This window comes from Oryzias melastigma, unplaced genomic scaffold, assembly GCF_002922805.2.
Source record: "Oryzias melastigma strain HK-1 unplaced genomic scaffold, ASM292280v2 sc00260, whole genome shotgun sequence".
NCBI classification, from domain to species: Eukaryota; Metazoa; Chordata; class Actinopteri; order Beloniformes; family Adrianichthyidae; genus Oryzias; species Oryzias melastigma.
In genome coordinates this window covers 278,925-296,803 of record NW_023416894.1, presented here as the reverse complement: position 1 = coordinate 296,803, position 17,879 = coordinate 278,925, and the positions used below count along the sequence as shown (strand labels likewise).

General features: G+C 39.8%; 1 protein-coding gene and 1 long non-coding RNA gene across 2 annotated transcripts; one reads left to right on the top strand and one right to left on the bottom strand.

Annotated features, from left to right (window-relative positions):
- The first annotated feature begins 11,595 nt into the window (after nucleotides 1-11,595).
- Nucleotides 11,596-14,137, top strand: LOC118598249. Its single transcript, XM_036210837.1, has 2 exons — nucleotides 11,596-12,906; nucleotides 13,129-14,137. Exon 1 carries the CDS (start codon nucleotides 11,679-11,681, stop codon nucleotides 12,669-12,671), a length of 993 nt encoding a protein of 330 aa, XP_036066730.1. The 5' UTR covers nucleotides 11,596-11,678; the 3' UTR covers nucleotides 12,672-12,906; nucleotides 13,129-14,137.
- A 1,346-nt stretch (nucleotides 14,138-15,483) lies between these two features.
- LOC118598252 lies at nucleotides 15,484-17,393 on the bottom strand. Its single transcript, XR_004947372.1, has 2 exons — nucleotides 16,940-17,393; nucleotides 15,484-16,252 (listed from the first exon to the last, which is right to left on the bottom strand). It is a non-coding gene; the product is annotated as an uncharacterized LOC118598252 (long non-coding RNA).
- Nucleotides 17,394-17,879: the final 486 nt, after the last annotated feature.

The window sequence follows — 17,879 nt, the reverse complement described above, 5'->3', positions numbered from 1 at the left end:
ATTTTGATCCGTTCATACATTTAATAGTCCTGCACTGTCTGCAGCAGCCCCTCCCTTACCCACAAAAACAAGCTGGTCCTCATGATCTGACATCACAAGCTGAGAACCGGCCATCCAGGAAGAGTCTGCAACGCCCTCAGGCTAAGACACTAGCAGCTCAAATTTGCAACCCCAACATGCTGATGCGGACTGTCCGCTGTTGAGGTATCTGCACATGTTGTAATGAACTAAACGTATCTGAGGCAGGCGCAAAAAGACAGGGATACTTGGAAGACGGAATGGGAGAAGAGAGCAGACCATTTCCTGGTGGAATAGGCGGATGATGAATCGAAAGAACTGGTTTAAATGTGGATTATTGAGGAACGGCAGACAGCTAAATCTATCCACATTAGAGTGACAAGGAGTTGAAATGTTCATCAGGTGTTGTCTGCATTTTTTGATGAAACTTAACAACCTTCTTTTATCATTAAAAACTTAAGTAGAAAACATCTGAAGTAGCTATAAAAACAAATAAAAATAGAACAAATATGAACGATGAAAAAAATTATTATTTTAGCATTATATAAGTAATAATTATTCATGTGAGAAACTTTAGAGACTTTAGCTTTAATATCTTTAGAGCTATTGAACATTTTTAACCAAATGTGATTCCTGTCTTCATTTAAAATTCTTAAAAATAAATCATGACTTTGTTTTAGCATGAAGTTGATGATGAGTGTTGATGGCTAGCTGATATCATCAGAACCATTTATTATTTTATTTTTAAGATTATTTGATCCTTTTTTAAGCACTTAAGACATCACATTTTTGGTTTTATTAGCACAATAGTTAATTTTCTTAACACTTTTTCTTTATCAGAGAAATGAAACAGGCATAGGCCCTGTGACAGACTGACGACCTGTCCAGGGTGAACCCCGCCTTCGGCCATCAGTAGCCGGGATAGGCTCCGGCACCCCGCGACCCGAAAGGGAAGAAGCGGCCGAGAAGATGAATGGATGGATGGAAACAGGCATATCAAAGGACAGCTCGGGTCCTCGGGGGTTGAATCAGGGAGCTAGCATTAGCTTAGCACAGTTAGCAGCTGCTGTGCAGCACGAAGAGCTTCAAAAGAAACAAAAACTCTGTCTTTTTCTGCTGAAACGCCTTTCTAGGTTGTTGTTTACGTTCAGACAAACCAATAAAGACACTTGCTGACAGTTTGAAGCGTTTTTAAAAGAGTTATTGATCCAGAAGTCTGAATCTGTGACCACATCACTAGCTTGACTGGATCGTTTCTGTGTTAGCCGCCATGTTTAAACTGCTGCTGGATTCTGCTGTGTTTTACAGCAACAACATTCTGTGATCTGTTCATGACATGCAGACATCTAGTGGAGCATTTATCCAGAATAATTAGATTGAAATATAAAGTGCTGATCATGATAAGAATAAATGAAATATCCGATACTGATCGGGGGACAACTCCTGATTGCAATTGAGTCATCAATCATGTGATCAGCCCCAATTTCCGATCACGCAATTGGATCGGGACATCCCTACTCAGAAAGACTTCAAAAATCATGGTATGGTCCCTTTAAAATCAAAAATTTGTCATAAACATGTACTTTATAGAATGATAGCTCATTAAAATAATTTTAATATTTTACAGTGAGTGAAAACATTTGTTTTTATTTGCTATTTGGTTTATGTGTGTCATTTTACATCTTGGTACCTGATGTTTCAGTCTCCTGGCAGAAATCTTGAAGGAAGTTCAGAATTCTTCTCTCAGACCTTTCTCTGGATGTTCCCCTTTCACTAAATTGCGCTTCGCAGCTCATCATGATGAAATCGGCATCCGGCTGTCATCATTCAAAAAATAAACAAAGTGGAAGGACGACATTCTTAATTTGATAAGGCAGTGAAAAAATGTAAAAGTAGCAGAAAAAGAATGACCACTAGATTAGTAAAAATAAAAACTGTCAATTATTGCCCACCATAACAATGTTTCCGGGAACAAACAGTGGATGGCATGCGTCAGGATACATCTCCATTTGCTTCACCAAACCATAAAGCTCCATGCCCTTTCTTAGCTGCTGGAGCATTGGGATGAGCCTTGTTGTTGAATGGAGGATTATAGCACTTTAAAAAAAGACAAACAAGTCAGATTCAGGTCTGAAAAGTTTACTAACTCAAAGAAAGAAAAACAAAGTTCAAACCGAATTATGCTTTTTTTAGTTTCTGGCTTGATGTGGCTCGTGTATCCACAGTCGCTAATGTCATCTGCCAAAAGCATCAGAGATTGTGCATCAGCTGCATCCTCCACCTGTGAATCCAAGTTTTTTTTTAGTCTAGGCAAATATCTGGAGTAAGAAGAAAGTACACATATTGCAAAAAAACACCCATAATATTAAACAAAATAGAAAACTGAGGGAAATAACAACATATAAAATACAAATAGAAAAACTGTAAAAACTAAACTAAATAATTGAAAATCAGTGTCTGTTTAGTAATAAAATGGCCTGGCCCAGCATACATATCAATGTGGGCCCCGTATGGTTTACCTTTGAGCTGAATTGGTGTCTCTCAGGTGGGTTTGTCCCTGGGTTCTATGGTGACCTCATCTGTGTTTGCCTACACTGGCTTGAATGACCACGCAGACTCAGTAGTCTGTCTCGCAGGACAGCGGAGCTCACCAACTCGCTACGCTGTCTGCCAGGCAGCTTGTTTGCTTGCTACGCTGTTCACCGGGCGGCTGGTTAGTGTAGGGACCCAGACCACTCAATCCCCACCCAAGCCACTGTAAACAAACACTTCCCTTGGAACCCAGGGACAAACCCACCTGGGGCCCACCAATTCAGCCCAAAGGTAAACCATATGGGGCCCACATTGAGATTTAGGCTGTAATGCTACATGTAATCACATACATGAGATTTCAGTTGCCACTGTTTAAATTGCTCTTTTATAATTATTTTTTTATTGCCTTTTCAACATGTTTTCAAACATAAACGTTTATTTAAAGATGAAAAACATGTACATTGTATCATTGTAATAAATATATGCTTCCAGAAAGTTTAACCTTTGTTAGATGTGCCCGGAGAGATAGACTTATGACCAATTAGTGACAGGTTTAAAAAGACAATTTTTAAAAAATACTTTACAAGACCAAAATTCTCTGTTGCCTTGGAACTTCAAAGGGTGGATGTTAAGTTAAAGATCTATTTCTCTAACGTTCTTCATAGAAAACTTGGAATTGTTGACCAATTGAGATAAAGTGCAACTGTCTGAAACATTGTTTGTAATAGTTTGAAAAATCTCATGTACTCCATTAAGAAAATATTCATTCAGTCTAGCCACAAAAATACTGGGTTCAAAATAACATAAGTTTAATATTAAATTTAAGTTAAATTCGTTTGCCATTCCATCTTTTCTGTTGACTAATCAGATTATTAGTGTTTTCTAGAAGATTTTACAGTTTCCACTTATGTCATCTATCATTACAATAAATACATTTTCCGTTTCTTTTTGTACGGCCTGCTCAACCTTATATCTGCCTAGAATAATATTTAATCTTTCAGTTTGAAGGCCAGATTTAAGCATTTTTTTAAAGGAATTTACATAATGAATTTGTTCATTTTCCGTGATTTCCCTTTTTAAAACTGAAGAATAACTAGTGAAGCTAAAAGATCACAAAATTCATCAGTGTCATTCACATGAACAAACAAATCAAAATTGTTTAAGGCCATATAATTGTTTTTGATAAAAACATTTCTAGGTGTTCAGTAAATAAAAATGGATGAGTGATCTGACAGACCATAAAAGTTAGAGGTTTGTGTGATTTTTTTTTTAAATTAAAATAACACAAACACGTATCTATTCTTGTTTCAGGACAAGTTGTTATCCTAGTTGGATCTCTGATCATATGTTTAAGACTAAAATAATCTGTTTGCAAAGTCCCTTAATTTTTTTTCCGAAATGTTGGTAATCTTAATAAACAAACTCCCTTGAGACAAAAGAAAATGTTCAATGGTTAATAAAAGCTCAAGCGAATTATAGTAAAAGTATTGTGACATGCTGCTGGATACTTACTCTTGTGATGAGGAAAGAAGATTCCCGATCCGTCACATCTTTCTTTGACAAAGAGCCGAGATCAATCTCTCCGTGACAAAGAAATCTGTTGCACCACTCTTTAAGGAACGCAGGAGCTGGACCACCTTGTGCTATGCTGACAGCCATTATTTCACCAACAGTCCTGTGTTCGAAAATTCAAAGAAATATTGTGCATAAAGGTTTTTTATGGGGGCTGCACGGTGGCGCAGTGGTTAGCGCTCTCGCCTCACAGCGAGAAGGCCCCGGTTCGACTCCCGGCTGGGACCTTTCTGTGTGGAGTTTGCATGTTCTCCCCGTGCATGTGTGGGTTTTCACCGGGGACTCCGGCTTCCTCCCACCGTCCAAAAACATGCTTCATAGGTTAATTGGTGACTCTAAATTGCCCCTAGGTGTGAATGTGAGAGTGAATGTGTGTGATTGAGGCCCTGAGACAGACTGGCGACCTGTCCAGGGTGTACCCCGCCTTCGCCCAACAGTAGCCGGGATAGGCTCCGGCACCCCCGCGACCCCGAAAGGGACAAAGCGGTCAGGAAAATGGATGGATGGATGGTTTTTTATGTTTGAAATACTATAATATGAAGGAGCCATCTGTGTCGAACCTGAAATTTTCATTGTCGAGGTCTGTCAGCGAGTACTTAGGATTTTTACCCTGGGTTTCAGCGCCTTCAAAAAACCTGTTCTCAATACCTGAAATCATATCTGGTGCAAAACAAGGAGACTTAAGTTGCAGTTTATACACAAAGCTTTTTGTTTGTGTAAATTGGGTTGTAGATTACTTACCCGTCAAAAATTCTCTTTTCATTGCTCCTGTATCAACACCTGCCTCCCCAATGTACACAACTTTCAAGGTACCAGCAGGGGATGAAGATTTTTTCCTTTGCCATTGCAGAATGCCTCTGTCTGGAAGTCCCTCTCTGTCCACACACAGTTTAAATTCCATATTCTTGTTGACTTGTTTTGAAAGGTGATGCAATACATCTTCCGTTCTTTAAGACAAAACCACATGAACATGTAATTTTAAATATCTGTAACAATAAAATCATTTTAAAAGCATATACTAAATACAAAGTGAATTAAGTGACTTAGAAAAACTATTTAATAAATACTTTCAGTTCAAGTCCAAAGTCTTCTCCCTACTCCTACATTTAACCTTCCAAACAGATAGTTATGGAAAAATAGTGTCTTCAAATTGAGATGCTACCAACCATCTATGTTATCATCAATATTTGCTGGTCATCTAAATTTTAGCTGCTGGATCTACGAATATACATTAGTTTAATAACTTTAAAAAGTAATGCAAGTCATTACTTTATTAAATGTAAACTTTTGTGCTTCAGAACACTCACGTAAAGAAATGCACTTCTTTTTGATCACCCTCACAGAAGAGGGATACAGAGCCATAAGTCCCCACAGCTGCCACTTAGAAAAACAATTTTGGACAACACTAAAGGGTCAAATGCCCCTACAGGGAATGGAATCTGGAGGGGTAGGGCAATAATTTCAATTTGACTTTTATCTTCCTAATTTAAAAACTAACCTTTGTGGTGTCTGTACTCTGGCCTCTAAAGAAGAGTCTTGGACCCCTGCTGCAAGCATTTCCTGTTCTGAGCTGTGGATAGTCAACATTGCAATGGCATATCTGATCAAAAACAGTTTTACCTCCCTACATGCATAAAGAAGAAAAAGAAAATCTCACCTCTCTCCACAGAGACCAGCATGCACATCAATGTCTTGTTCAGAAACGTTCTTGGAACAAATTGGGAAAACCACCTGAAGAATGGAAATAAAGGTAAATGTGGAAACAGCTATTGTAGTTGCAAAAAACACTTATAAACTTCAGATTTAATAAACATTATATTTACCTCACATTTGTTCTCTACAACTAACAAGTCAGGTTCCTGTAAATTCGAGAAAAACAATATTTAGTAGAAAAAAAAAACAACTTTGAACTTCATTGCATTTTATCTCACCTCCTCCTCCTCCGCATCGGTCTCATCTGAAGCAGATTTTCCACTGCATGTTTTAATGTGCACTGCAAGCATCTGAAGCGGCATTACTTCATTACACTGGTAACAAGTCATCTTTGACATCTTTGAAAAATGTTGTGAGTCAGGAGGCAAAGGAGAAGTGTCTAAAGTTTCCTGAAGAGGCATGATGTATAAAGTGGTTTTTCCACCACCTGATTGAGTTTTGAGAGCTTTGGCAGTGTACCCCTCTGCTTCAGGTGGTATAACACTGAGCTTTCGCTGACCATTTCCTCCTTAATTTGGAAAGTAAACAGAAACCTGTTAGTCGATTATTAAAAATGCATGACCCATATGTAACATAACACTGGTATTGTTTGACAATTTCATATTTAAGTTTTCATATAGCAACATGTTGTAGTACAGTTAAAAAAAACTCCACAAAAATGGTAGTTAATGTAAACTTCTTTAATTTTTTTTATTTTTTCTACAAACCTGCCAAAGCCATTGTGCTGGATAGGATTACTCCTCACCAGCAGAGGGCGCTGCATTGTTCTGGAGTGAGAAGTTCAATGACTGTAGCCAATAGGGGGAGCTCAAGCTCATCATCAGGAAGTTCCACCCTCATGTTCACTTCAATCTACAGATGGCCAAGGAAAAGACAGAATCTAAGCCCATCCTTGTTGTTGCTCACAGAAAGCATTGTTTGTGAGTATTTATTTTAGTTATATCAATGTGTTTATCTAGTTAACTGAGATTATTTTCTGTAAATGATTTTTCTAATGCTAATTTGGAATTAGCCCCTCTACTGCTGTTATTTAGTTTATTCATCATTTATTTTGCAATGTTTATTGTTCTGATAACAAAGAAATATGTTTAAGCAGTTTGATACACAGTAATTCTAAGACAAAATGTATGTTTATTTTACAGTTTACTCTTTGTACTTGTGGAGCACGTCCAAATTAAAGGGACAAACGCATGTCACGTGTGCAAGAGTCATCTGTCTGCATAGCTGCACCCCGGTGTGATAGTGAGGGCAGAACAGTAAAAAACAAGATTCTCTCAACGCAACATGTCTGACAAGGATTCAAGTACCAGCCCAAAAATGTTTCAAATACAAGATGAAGAAGGTATGTCTGTTTATACTCACACTTCAAAATCATCAAGAAGTTCAAGGAAATCTGCCGCAAGTATAGCTTTAGTCAACGCTCGCGCTAAAGCGGAGGCAGCACGAGCCAGAGCAGCATTTGCACAAAAAGAGATAGAAATGAGAGTGAAGAAGGCAGAGCTTAAAGTGGAAGAAACACGCATTGAAGCCACATTGGACGCGCTTCATCAACAACGAGAGGCAGAAGCAGCTCTTGCTGAAGCAAATGTTTACGAGGCTGCAGCAAGTGATTTAGAAGTAGCCCGCCTCAGTGATGCATTTTCTCAGCAATTCCAGTCATTAGAACGGACTAGAGAGTACGTGAAGGTCCAGTCTTCCAGATTGAAAGATATAACTCCACAAAAGGATGTAAAACTTCCAGATGAGCCAATTCCAACTACATTGCATTATCCCCCACAACAAAGTGAACTACTTGACCCACGTGTACAGCCTTATGACACTCATAAAGATGTGAAAAGTTTTCAACCAGCCAAATCTTCTTACCTGCACAATTCATCAGCAGACTTCCCTGATCCTCGACGTCCTCCACAGGAAAGAGACAACATTTCTGACCTTACCAGATTCCTGGCCAGACGAGAGCTGTTGACTGGCGGACTCTCCAGATTCACAGATGATGCTGGTGATTATTGGACATGGAAATCTTCATTTGAAAATGCCATTCAAGATTTGCACCTGACAGCTAGTGAAGAGCTGGACTTGCTGACCAAGTGGTTGGGTGAAGAATCCTCACAACACGCTAAACGTCTCCGTGCAGTACACATCAACGACCCAACGGTAGGATTGAGTACAGTATGGCAAAGATTGCAGGAGTGTTACGGTTCTCCCGAAGCACTTGAGAAAGCGTTGTTTGCTAAATTGGTCCATTTTCCAGTTTTAGGGGTATGCACCAATCCTTCACTCCAGCAGCTAAAGTTGTCAGATATCCAGGAAGACATGAAAAGACACTGGGGCCCATTTCAGTCAACAGGACAAAGGTGATTGATTCTACCTCCAATCAGCACTCAAACAAAATGATTGAAGATCCAAAGACAGAGTGTCCAATACATAAAAAACCTCACGCTCTCTCAAGATGCAGGGCTTTTAGGGCAAAACCCCTTGAAGAACGCAATGGATTTCTAAAGCAAAACCAGATATGCTTCCGATGCTGTTCTTCAGTCAGCCATCAGGCGAAGAGCTGTAAGACAGAGATTACATGCACAGAATGTGGCAGTAATTTACACATTTCTGCACTCCACCCTGGCCCAGCTCCATGGATCACAATGGCGCCTACAGTCTCCATTAATGCTCATGGCGGGGAACAAGGACAGGATCTGGAACCATCCACAGCCACATCCACATGTACACTGGTGTGTGGGAATGAGAGAGCCGTGCGCTCATGTGCTAAGATCTGTCTAGTCAACGTCTACCCCAAAGGTCAACGCGACAAGAGGCTCAAACTGTATGCCATATTGGATGACCAAAGCAATAAGTCCCTCGCCAGATCAGCTTTCTTTGACACCTTCAATGTATCAGACCACTATTCCCCCTACACACTTAAAACTTGTGCTGGGGTTTCAGAAGTCACAGGGAGAAGAGCAACCAATTTCATTATAGAGTCAGCCAATGGACAGTCTCGACTCTCTTTGCCTGCACTCATCGAATGTGAAATGTTTCCTGACAGCCGCGATGAAATTCCGACTCCTGAAGTAGCTCGTCACCACCCTCACCTCATGGACATTGTTGCGGAGATTCCATCACTGGACAGTCAAGCAGAAATACTGCTGCTCCTAGGCAGAGACATTATCCAAGCTCACAAGGTGCTAGATCAGCGAGATGGATCTCCAAATTCTCCATTTGCCCAGAAGCTAGCATTGGGCTGGGTTATCGTCGGAGAAGTTTGTCTCAATGGCACTCATAAACCCGGAAATGTCAGTACTCTCAAGACTAACATTTTGACAAGAGGAAAACCAAGTCATTTCTCACCATGCTTGAACAGCATCAAAGTTCATGAGAATCTGAGCTGCAACCCTCCGTCAAGGCACACGAAGCATCCCTCTAGTGGTCAAGCAAAGCAGAATGCAAGAATGGACAGCACTGGGGAGCAAGTGTTTGAATACACCAGTAGAGATGAAAGACCATCCTACTCAATCGAAGAGCGGACCTTCTTGCAAGTAATGGAGAAGGAAGTATTCCAAGACAACACCAACAGCTGGGTGGCTCCTTTACCCTTCCGTTCTCCAAGGCCAAGACTCCCAAACAATAGACAACAAGCTTACCAACGTCTTTGTTCAGTTGATCGTCTGCTAAGGAAACGACCAGTCATGAGGAAGCATTTCGTGGAATTCATGCAGAACATATTCAACAACAAACATGCCGAGTTAGCACCGCCTCTGGAGAAGCAAGAGGAATGCTGGTACCTTCCCTTCTTTGGCGTTTATCACCCTCGCAAACCAGATCAGATAAGGGTGGTTTTTGATTCAAGTGCACGACACCAAGGAGTGTCCCTGAATGACATTCTTCTCACCGGTCCTAACCTCAACAACAGTCTGTTGGCCATCCTCATGCGATTCCGTAAGGACAAAGTGGCAGTCACTGCTGACATCAAACAGATGTTTCATTGTTTCCTGGTCCGTGAGGATCACAGAAATTTCTTACGGTTTTTGTGGCACCAGGACAATGATGTAGAGAAACCCATAGTCGAGTACCGCATGAAGGTCCATGTCTTTGGAAACAGTCCATCTCCAGCTGTAGCAATATACGGGCTAAGGAGAGCATCTCAGGGTCAAACCGATGACACCAGTACTCAGCAGTATGTGGAGCATCACTTCTATGTTGACGACGGTCTGATTTCTTTCCCGTCTGAAAAAGAAGCCATCGGTGTTCTCAAAGCAGCTCGAGACACTCTCGCTGCTTCTAACTTAACATTGCACAAGATTGCCTCCAACAGTGTCGACGTAATGAATGCATTTCCAAAGGAAGATCTGGCCACTGGCCTGAAGGACCTCGACCTTGGAACTGACTTCCCGCCCATGCAACGGAGTCTTGGGATAATTTGGGACATCACCAGAGATGTGTTCAGCTTCCAAGTGTCAGCGGAGAAAAAACCTTACACTCGGAGAGGGGTGTTATCCACAGTGAACAGTTTGTACGACCCTCTTGGGTTAGCTGCTCCAGTCGTCATTCGTGGCAGAGCCTTACTGAGAGAACTTACGATGGAGCAAGGCAACTGGGATGACCCACTCCCTGAAGGGAAACGCGATAAATGGTGCGAGTGGACAAACTCTCTGAAAGAACTTGAGAAGGTCGGTGTCCCACGCATGTACACGAACACATCTCTCAGCACTTCAACACATCGCGAGCTCTGCATTTTCTCAGATGCCTCCACAATGGCAATTGCAGCAGTAGCCTACGTTAAAGTCACCAATATTCAGGGTAAGAGCGATCTTGGATTTGTGTTTGGAAAGGCCAAACTAGCTCCGCAACCAGAAGTCACTATTCCAAGACTCGAACTCTGTGCAGCAGTGCTGGCAGTGGAGATTGCAGAGTTGCTGGCGGAGTGTATGGACATTCATTTCCACTCTGTGAAGTTTTTTACAGACAGTAAGGTCGTACTTGGTTACATACGTAATGAATCAAGAAGGTTCTACGTATATGTAAGCAACCGTGTGCAGAAGATCAGGAGGTCATCCTCCCCAAAGCAGTGGAACTATGTCCCCACAAATGCAAACCCAGCAGACGTTGCATCAAGGTCAATACCCGCAAACAGCCTGATGTCCAGCATGTGGCTAAAAGGACCAGACTTTCTGTTGAAACCAGCTGAACAGACAGATGGTAATGACACGCATTTCGATCTGATCAGTCCAGAGTCCGATCCAGACATTCGCCCAAATGTGACCTCCTGTGCAACAAAGACAGTTGAAGCTCCCCTAGATGTTACACGTTTTGAGTCATATTCATCTTGGAAGTCACTTGTGAGAACTATCGCAAGACTGATACACATTATAAGCTCCTTCAAGCAGAAAAACACAGGAAATTGTAAAAGGGGGTGGCATATGTGCAGAAACGTAAGCCCCGAAGATCAAACCAAAGCAAAGTTCGTCATCATACGCAGTGCACAATACAAGGAATTCCCTGAAGCCTTTGTTCAGCTTTGTGCAGGAAAAGAGCTGCCAGAAAAGAGTGGATTAAAAAAGTTGTCCCCCTTTTTGGACAAAGCTGGCTGCTTACGGGTTGGAGGTCGTCTCACACAGGCTGACATTGAAAGTGATGAAAAGAACCCACTCATCATCCCTCGAAAACAACACATGTCCGTTCTACTAATACGACATTATCACCAACAAGTTCAGCACCAAGGACGTCATTTCACAGAGGGTGCTGTGAGATCAGCTGGGTTTTGGATCGTTGGAGGGAAGCAATGCATCAGTTCTGTCATCCATAACTGTGTCATTTGTCGGAAACTTCGATGGAAGACAGAAACACAAGAAATGGGGGACCTTCCAAAAGACCGTCTCAGTACCCAGCCTCCTTTCTCCTACGTAGGCCTTGATATATTTGGACCTTGGAGTGTTACTGCAAGACGTACTCGTGGAGGACACAGCAGCAGTAAACGATGGGCCGTCCTTTTCAGCTGTATGAGCACCAGAGCCATTCATATTGAGCTGGTGGAGTCCATGGATGCCTCAAGTTTTATCAATGCACTGAGACGATTCGTTTCCATTCGGGGACCAGTGAAGCAGTTCAGGTCTGACTGTGGAACCAACTTCGTGGGCGCATGTAAAGACCTTGGCATCAGTTCCACCCACTGCAACAGTGCAAAGATCCAGAACTTCTTGACTGAACACGAGTGCACCTGGGTCTTTAATCCCCCTCGAGCCTCTCACATGGGGGGCAGCTGGGAACGTCTCATTGGGGTGACAAGACGCATACTTGACTCCATGTTGATGAACATCTCATCAAGACAGCTTTCCCATGAAGTGCTGTCAACCCTCATGGCAGAAGTAACTGCTATTGTCAATTCACGACCCCTAATTCCGGTCTCTACTGACCCCAGCTTTCCTTCTATCTTGACGCCCGCGACTCTGCTTACTCAGAAGGTTGCTGTACCAGCTGCTCCGGCTGGGGAGTTTGAAGAGAGTGATCTGTACAGACGACAATGGAGACAGGTTCAACATCTGTCCGAGGTTTTTTGGCATCAATGGAAGAATCAATACCTCTCTACCCTACAGAGTCGCAGGAAGTGGTGCTCCAAGAGGCCTAACTTGCACATTGGAGATTTGGTGCTGTTAAAGGACAGTCAGCTTCAACGGAACCAATGGCCTGTGGGAGTCGTGACCAACACCTTTGCAAGTCAGGATGGCAATGTCAGAAAGGTGGAAGTGAAGATTGCTTCTGGAGGAGAGTGTAAAACCTTTTTGAGGCCCATAACGGGAACAGTGCTCTTGTTGCCACATGCCAAGGACAGAACAGTTGAAAAGTGAACTTGGCATGACATCTAAAGATGTCAGACGGGGAATGTGCTGGATAGGATTACTCCTCACCAGCAGAGGGCGCTGCATTGTTCTGGAGTGAGAAGTTCAATGACTGTAGCCAATAGGGGGAGCTCAAGCTCATCAACAGGAAGTTCCACCCTCATGTTCACTTCAGTCTACAGATGGCCAAGGAAAAGACAGAATCTAAGCCCATCCTTGTTGTTGCTCACAGAAAGCATTGTTTGTGAGTATTTATTTTAGTTATATCAATGTATTTATCTAGTTAACTGAGATTATTTTCTGTAAATGATTTTTCTAATGCTAATTTGGAATTAGCCCCTCTACTGCTGTTATTTAGTTTATTCATCATTTATTTTGCAATGTTTATTGTTCTGATAACAAAGAAATATGTTTAAGCAGTTTGATACACAGTAATTCTAAGACAAAATGTATGTTTATTTTACAGTTTACTCTTTGTACTTGTGGAGCACGTCCAAATTAAAGGGACAAACGCATGTCACGTGTGCAAGAGTCATCTGTCTGCATAGCTGCACCCCGGTGTGATAGTGAGGGCAGAACAGCCATCATCCACAAAGATCTGCCATTTTGGGGAATGCTTCAACCAGTAACTTCGAAATCTGTATTTATAACAAGTAATAATATATTTCTCTAAATACAATTAAAGAGACAACTTAGCAAAATAAAAAAGAAAGATAACTATACCTCTGTATGATTAGAGTCCTCTGGGAGACACACACTTTGCCTCCCCATGCCAGCTTGAAGGAGTTAAAGTTCCTCAGAGGGCAGGGGTGTGTAAGAGGTGTTTTTGGGTAGTAGATAAAAACTAAGTGATACCGTCTTGCTTTGTTTCTTTAGATAAACTTTTGGAGTCAGACATCTCTTTTTTCCACGAGCAAATGTCGGCTTAAAGTATCCAGGAAAAGATCTGTGAAAAAAAATTAGTAAAGAAACACAAATTGTGAAATTAAATATCAATTAGATGCAATAAATGATTAAGGTGATTAACTTTTTTAGATACATTTTTTTAAAGGAAATACATTGACATTTATAGAACTCAAAAAAGGAAATATATATATATATATATATATATATATATATATATAATTTTTTTTCTTTATTTTTTTAAAGTACACATAAGAAAGTATAAACGACACACAGTATTAATTAAAAAGATACTTACTTTCCGTTCTTGCGCTACGCTCATTGACCGTTAAACATGGCAGCTCTTGGCCGGTTGGGGTCCTGTCTGAATGCACGGCACTTTATTGGATAGAATCTAGACCAATCAGGAGGCTGGCACAAATGTAACACTGAGAAAAAAAGTTAAACGCAAAGCCAAAGATGGGGTGAATGGAAGATGAGCCACTACGCATCTAAAAACGTTTGTTCGCAACTTTTTTTTTTGTCCTGACACACACAAAAAAAAGTTGCAAAGGCAAAAAAAAAAAAAAAAATTTTTTGACAAACTTAACATTTTGTTTGCAACTTAAAAAATTTTGATCTCAAAACTATGACTTTTGCTTGCAATATGGTGGCACAAATATAACTCCATACAATGTTTCCACATTTATTGCTCTTTGAAGTGAGACCATTTGATTTACTCTTCATTCTGGTTCCTAACTAGAGTTTTGTTTATTAGCTTATTTGTTTATTACCTTAAAATGTATGTAATTATGGTAAAGACATGTTAGTATTATTGATAATTGTATTTTAATGTTGGAAAGGGCATTGAATTAACATGTTGTTTTAAATTATTCTAAAAAAGATTTAGAAAAAAATAAAAATATATGTGTTGTGTTTAATATAGTTATATATCATAAATTGCCAAATTAATATATTGATTATTGCAATGTTTACCATATTGCAATACTGTTGGTATCGTGAGCCGTATATCGTGAATCACTTGGTATTGTGAGCCCTAATACTGACACAATAACGTTTTCACAGATGGATACCAACCCCCAACACTGGCAGGTGATACGTGAAGCCAACCAGGAAGTAACAAAACGTTGAAGTACCGGCACTGACCAGAGAGGCTGGTGCTTAGAGTGAGCAAATTCCCATAGACTCCCATGTTAAAATCCTCATTTTCAGCCCTCTAATAAACCCCTTTAATGCCTGGTGCTTAAAGTTTTTATTTCATCAATAGCTGCATATTTGATCCATGACAACTCTGAGGGGAGTGAATTTTTTTCTAAGTTTGTAATTTTTTTTTAAAACAGCATTTATTTTCGCTTAATGAGGGGGCGCGGCCTTTGACTGACAGGTGTCGATCGCGGTGGATTCTGGGAGCTGTGCTCCGGTGTTTTGCTGTCTGCTGCAGATTTAGCGTTAGCATGAGCGCTATATTTCAGTTTTTGTCCTGCTGCCGTGATGTAAACTGTTCTAATACGCTCTCTGGGAGTCATCTGGTGTCTTTTCTCCGGTAAGTACTAAAAGAATAACTTTATATTTGCCGGAAATAAATCATTAATGTATATTATGATTATTTATTTTAGTTCCAGTAATTCGATTTTTTAAAATTCTCAGCAACATTAATTTTTTAAGTTTAAAAAATGACATTTTCTCAGTATTTTTATTGATAGTTCTTTTCTTTAATCACAAAGTTATAACATATAAGGACATGATTCAGATCTACTACAGTAACACCAGAATCTCTTCATGTGAAGTTAAAATGTGAAGACAGAAAACTTTCAGTAAATAAGAACATATAAGTTAAATATTTAATTTTGAACAAATGTGTACATGTTATATTTAGCTTTATCCTTTGATTTTAATGTATATGAAATGTCATTTTTTAAAATTGTATCTAATGTTTGTCTTGTATGTTCCTCTTCAGGTCTGCTTCTGCTGGTGAGTGGATTTATAATCCAAAACAACATTTACATTTAAAGGCAGTAAAATTCTAATTTTAACATATGAATTTGACTCTTGCTGATGTGTGTGATTCAATAAAAATAATGTTTAACATATTTGAGTGACCAGTCTCTTCTGTTTATTCACTGTTTTAGCATATAGGTAAGACAAAAGGAAATGTGGGTCAAAGTCAGATCGTACAAAATTTATTTTTGAAGCAGATGAAATGATTAAAAACATCACAAACATTAATCATTGAAAATTCAGTATTAGTTTCGCTTTATTCAAAGTAGGGACCTCTTTACACATGTCATGGTTAGAAAACATCATATATGATAATACTGTCTGTTTTTATATTTAAAGAACCTAATAAATGATCCTAAAGAGTACATTTCTATCTACTGAAAAAAAATTCAGTAAGAAATGAAAGAGAAAAAAAGTTTATTGCTGGGTTGAAGAGTGTGCAGCCGCTGGACGTTCTCTCCGATCCCCATGACAGCTCCAGACTCCAGATGTCCCCGTTCACGTCCTCCATAGTGATGAGAGAACCAGGAGCTGCTCTTCCTCATAGAATTAAAAATAAAAGATTTCCACCAGCGTCCGCCTCAGCTGAACCAGGTGATGTGGGTCCTCGCCGAGCTCACGTCGCTGTGGTGGTTTTGTTGAACTGTCCTTCTGGTGCCAAATGGAAATGATGTCACCATTAATCCAAACTGAAATTGTAAGAAAAGAAAATAGATTTCACTCAAAAATATTTGTACATGTGCTGTTTCTGTAAAGATGAGCTAAACACACAAAATAAAATATTTCATATTGTTTATGCTCAAAATACATGTGAATATCTTTAAACCAAATCTTTTAAGAAAATGAGTTTGTCTTTGAAAGAACATGACAGTATTTAGTTTGGATTGTCAGCAGAAGAGGAGGCAGCATCAGTCTGTTTAACCTCTTCAGACCTGATGTTCATCACATTCTGACTGATATTAGTTCATTCTGCTTCACTGTGACTGTGTTTAGAGGATTCATTTAAAAATTAGCTCCAGCTTTAAGACGTTGACATGATTGACTTAACTAAGAAGTAAAAAGAAATGCTCCTCATATTGTAATCAAAGCATCATGTGATCATATATCAACAATTTGATTTAACACTAGAGAAAAACCACGTTTTACACAATCATATTACTGTTGTGGTGTATTTTAATGTGTATATTAAGACTACAGCAACTTAAGACTAAATAACTCTTATTGAATAAGATATCTTAGGACCACATAAATAACATGTTCAAACAGTGGATGTTCAGTTCGTACTAAACTCGTACCACGGGAAAATACGTTTTCATTGTTGTCTAAAAGTCACTTCCACAGCGTTACAGATTGTGTGTAAAACACCAAGTACTCACCTGTACAGATTCATGATGTAAATAATCCACCGCGGTGCAGCTTTGCTGGAGAATTGAAGCGGTTAGCCGTTAGCATGAGGATCCGCAGACAGCAGAGCTGTGGGCGTGAACTAAAACAAATCGGAGGAAAAGCGGGTGAACTCGGTCCCGCCCCTTTTCCCCATATTTGGAACGTCCGTTTGAGGCGGAGTTAACTCCAGCCAATATGGCTGCAGCCATGAGCTGAATATTCAGGCTTCATTTCAGGGACTGTGGAAGTCAATGGGTGACGTCAGAGATGATGCGTCTAATTATATATTAAGTCTATGATGGATACCCAGATATTGGGCTGACATACACATTCTCATTTAGCTCTTATTTTCCATAAGTTTCATGTCAGAGAACCTTCTCCATTCTGAAGTTCAATAAAAACAGGCTGGATCATGCTTAGTCAGGACCACTTGGAGGTATTTATGCTCATGTCAACAGAAAAATAAATTCTTGTGTCCTTTGACTGTGACAAAGTAACAAATAAGGTTGAAGAAACTAGTTCACTTCTTATGTGGTGACTTATGCTGTAGATTTCATACAGGGAAATATTTCTGTTAAACCACAAGTTTTTATTATAATTATTTGTTTGTTACTATTTGTTATTTCTGACATGAAAGAACATTTTAAGGTTAATATGTTCAAAAAAAGTATTTGACCTACTGTTTGTAAATTACATTTTTTTTTTGATATATTACATTTTTTTATATATATTTTTTTGCATTAAAGTTCACATTACAGTTAGAAGTGGCTGGATAACTCAGTTGGCTGGTGTAGGATCTGATTTTTTTTTTTCCCCCAGGGTGGCAATCAGCTAAAATCCAGTGATGGTCCTTAGACAAGACCCCTCATTCTGCTGAGTAACTTGATCTCTCTGTATCTTAAAAATACAGGATTGTGTCAGGAAGAGCAT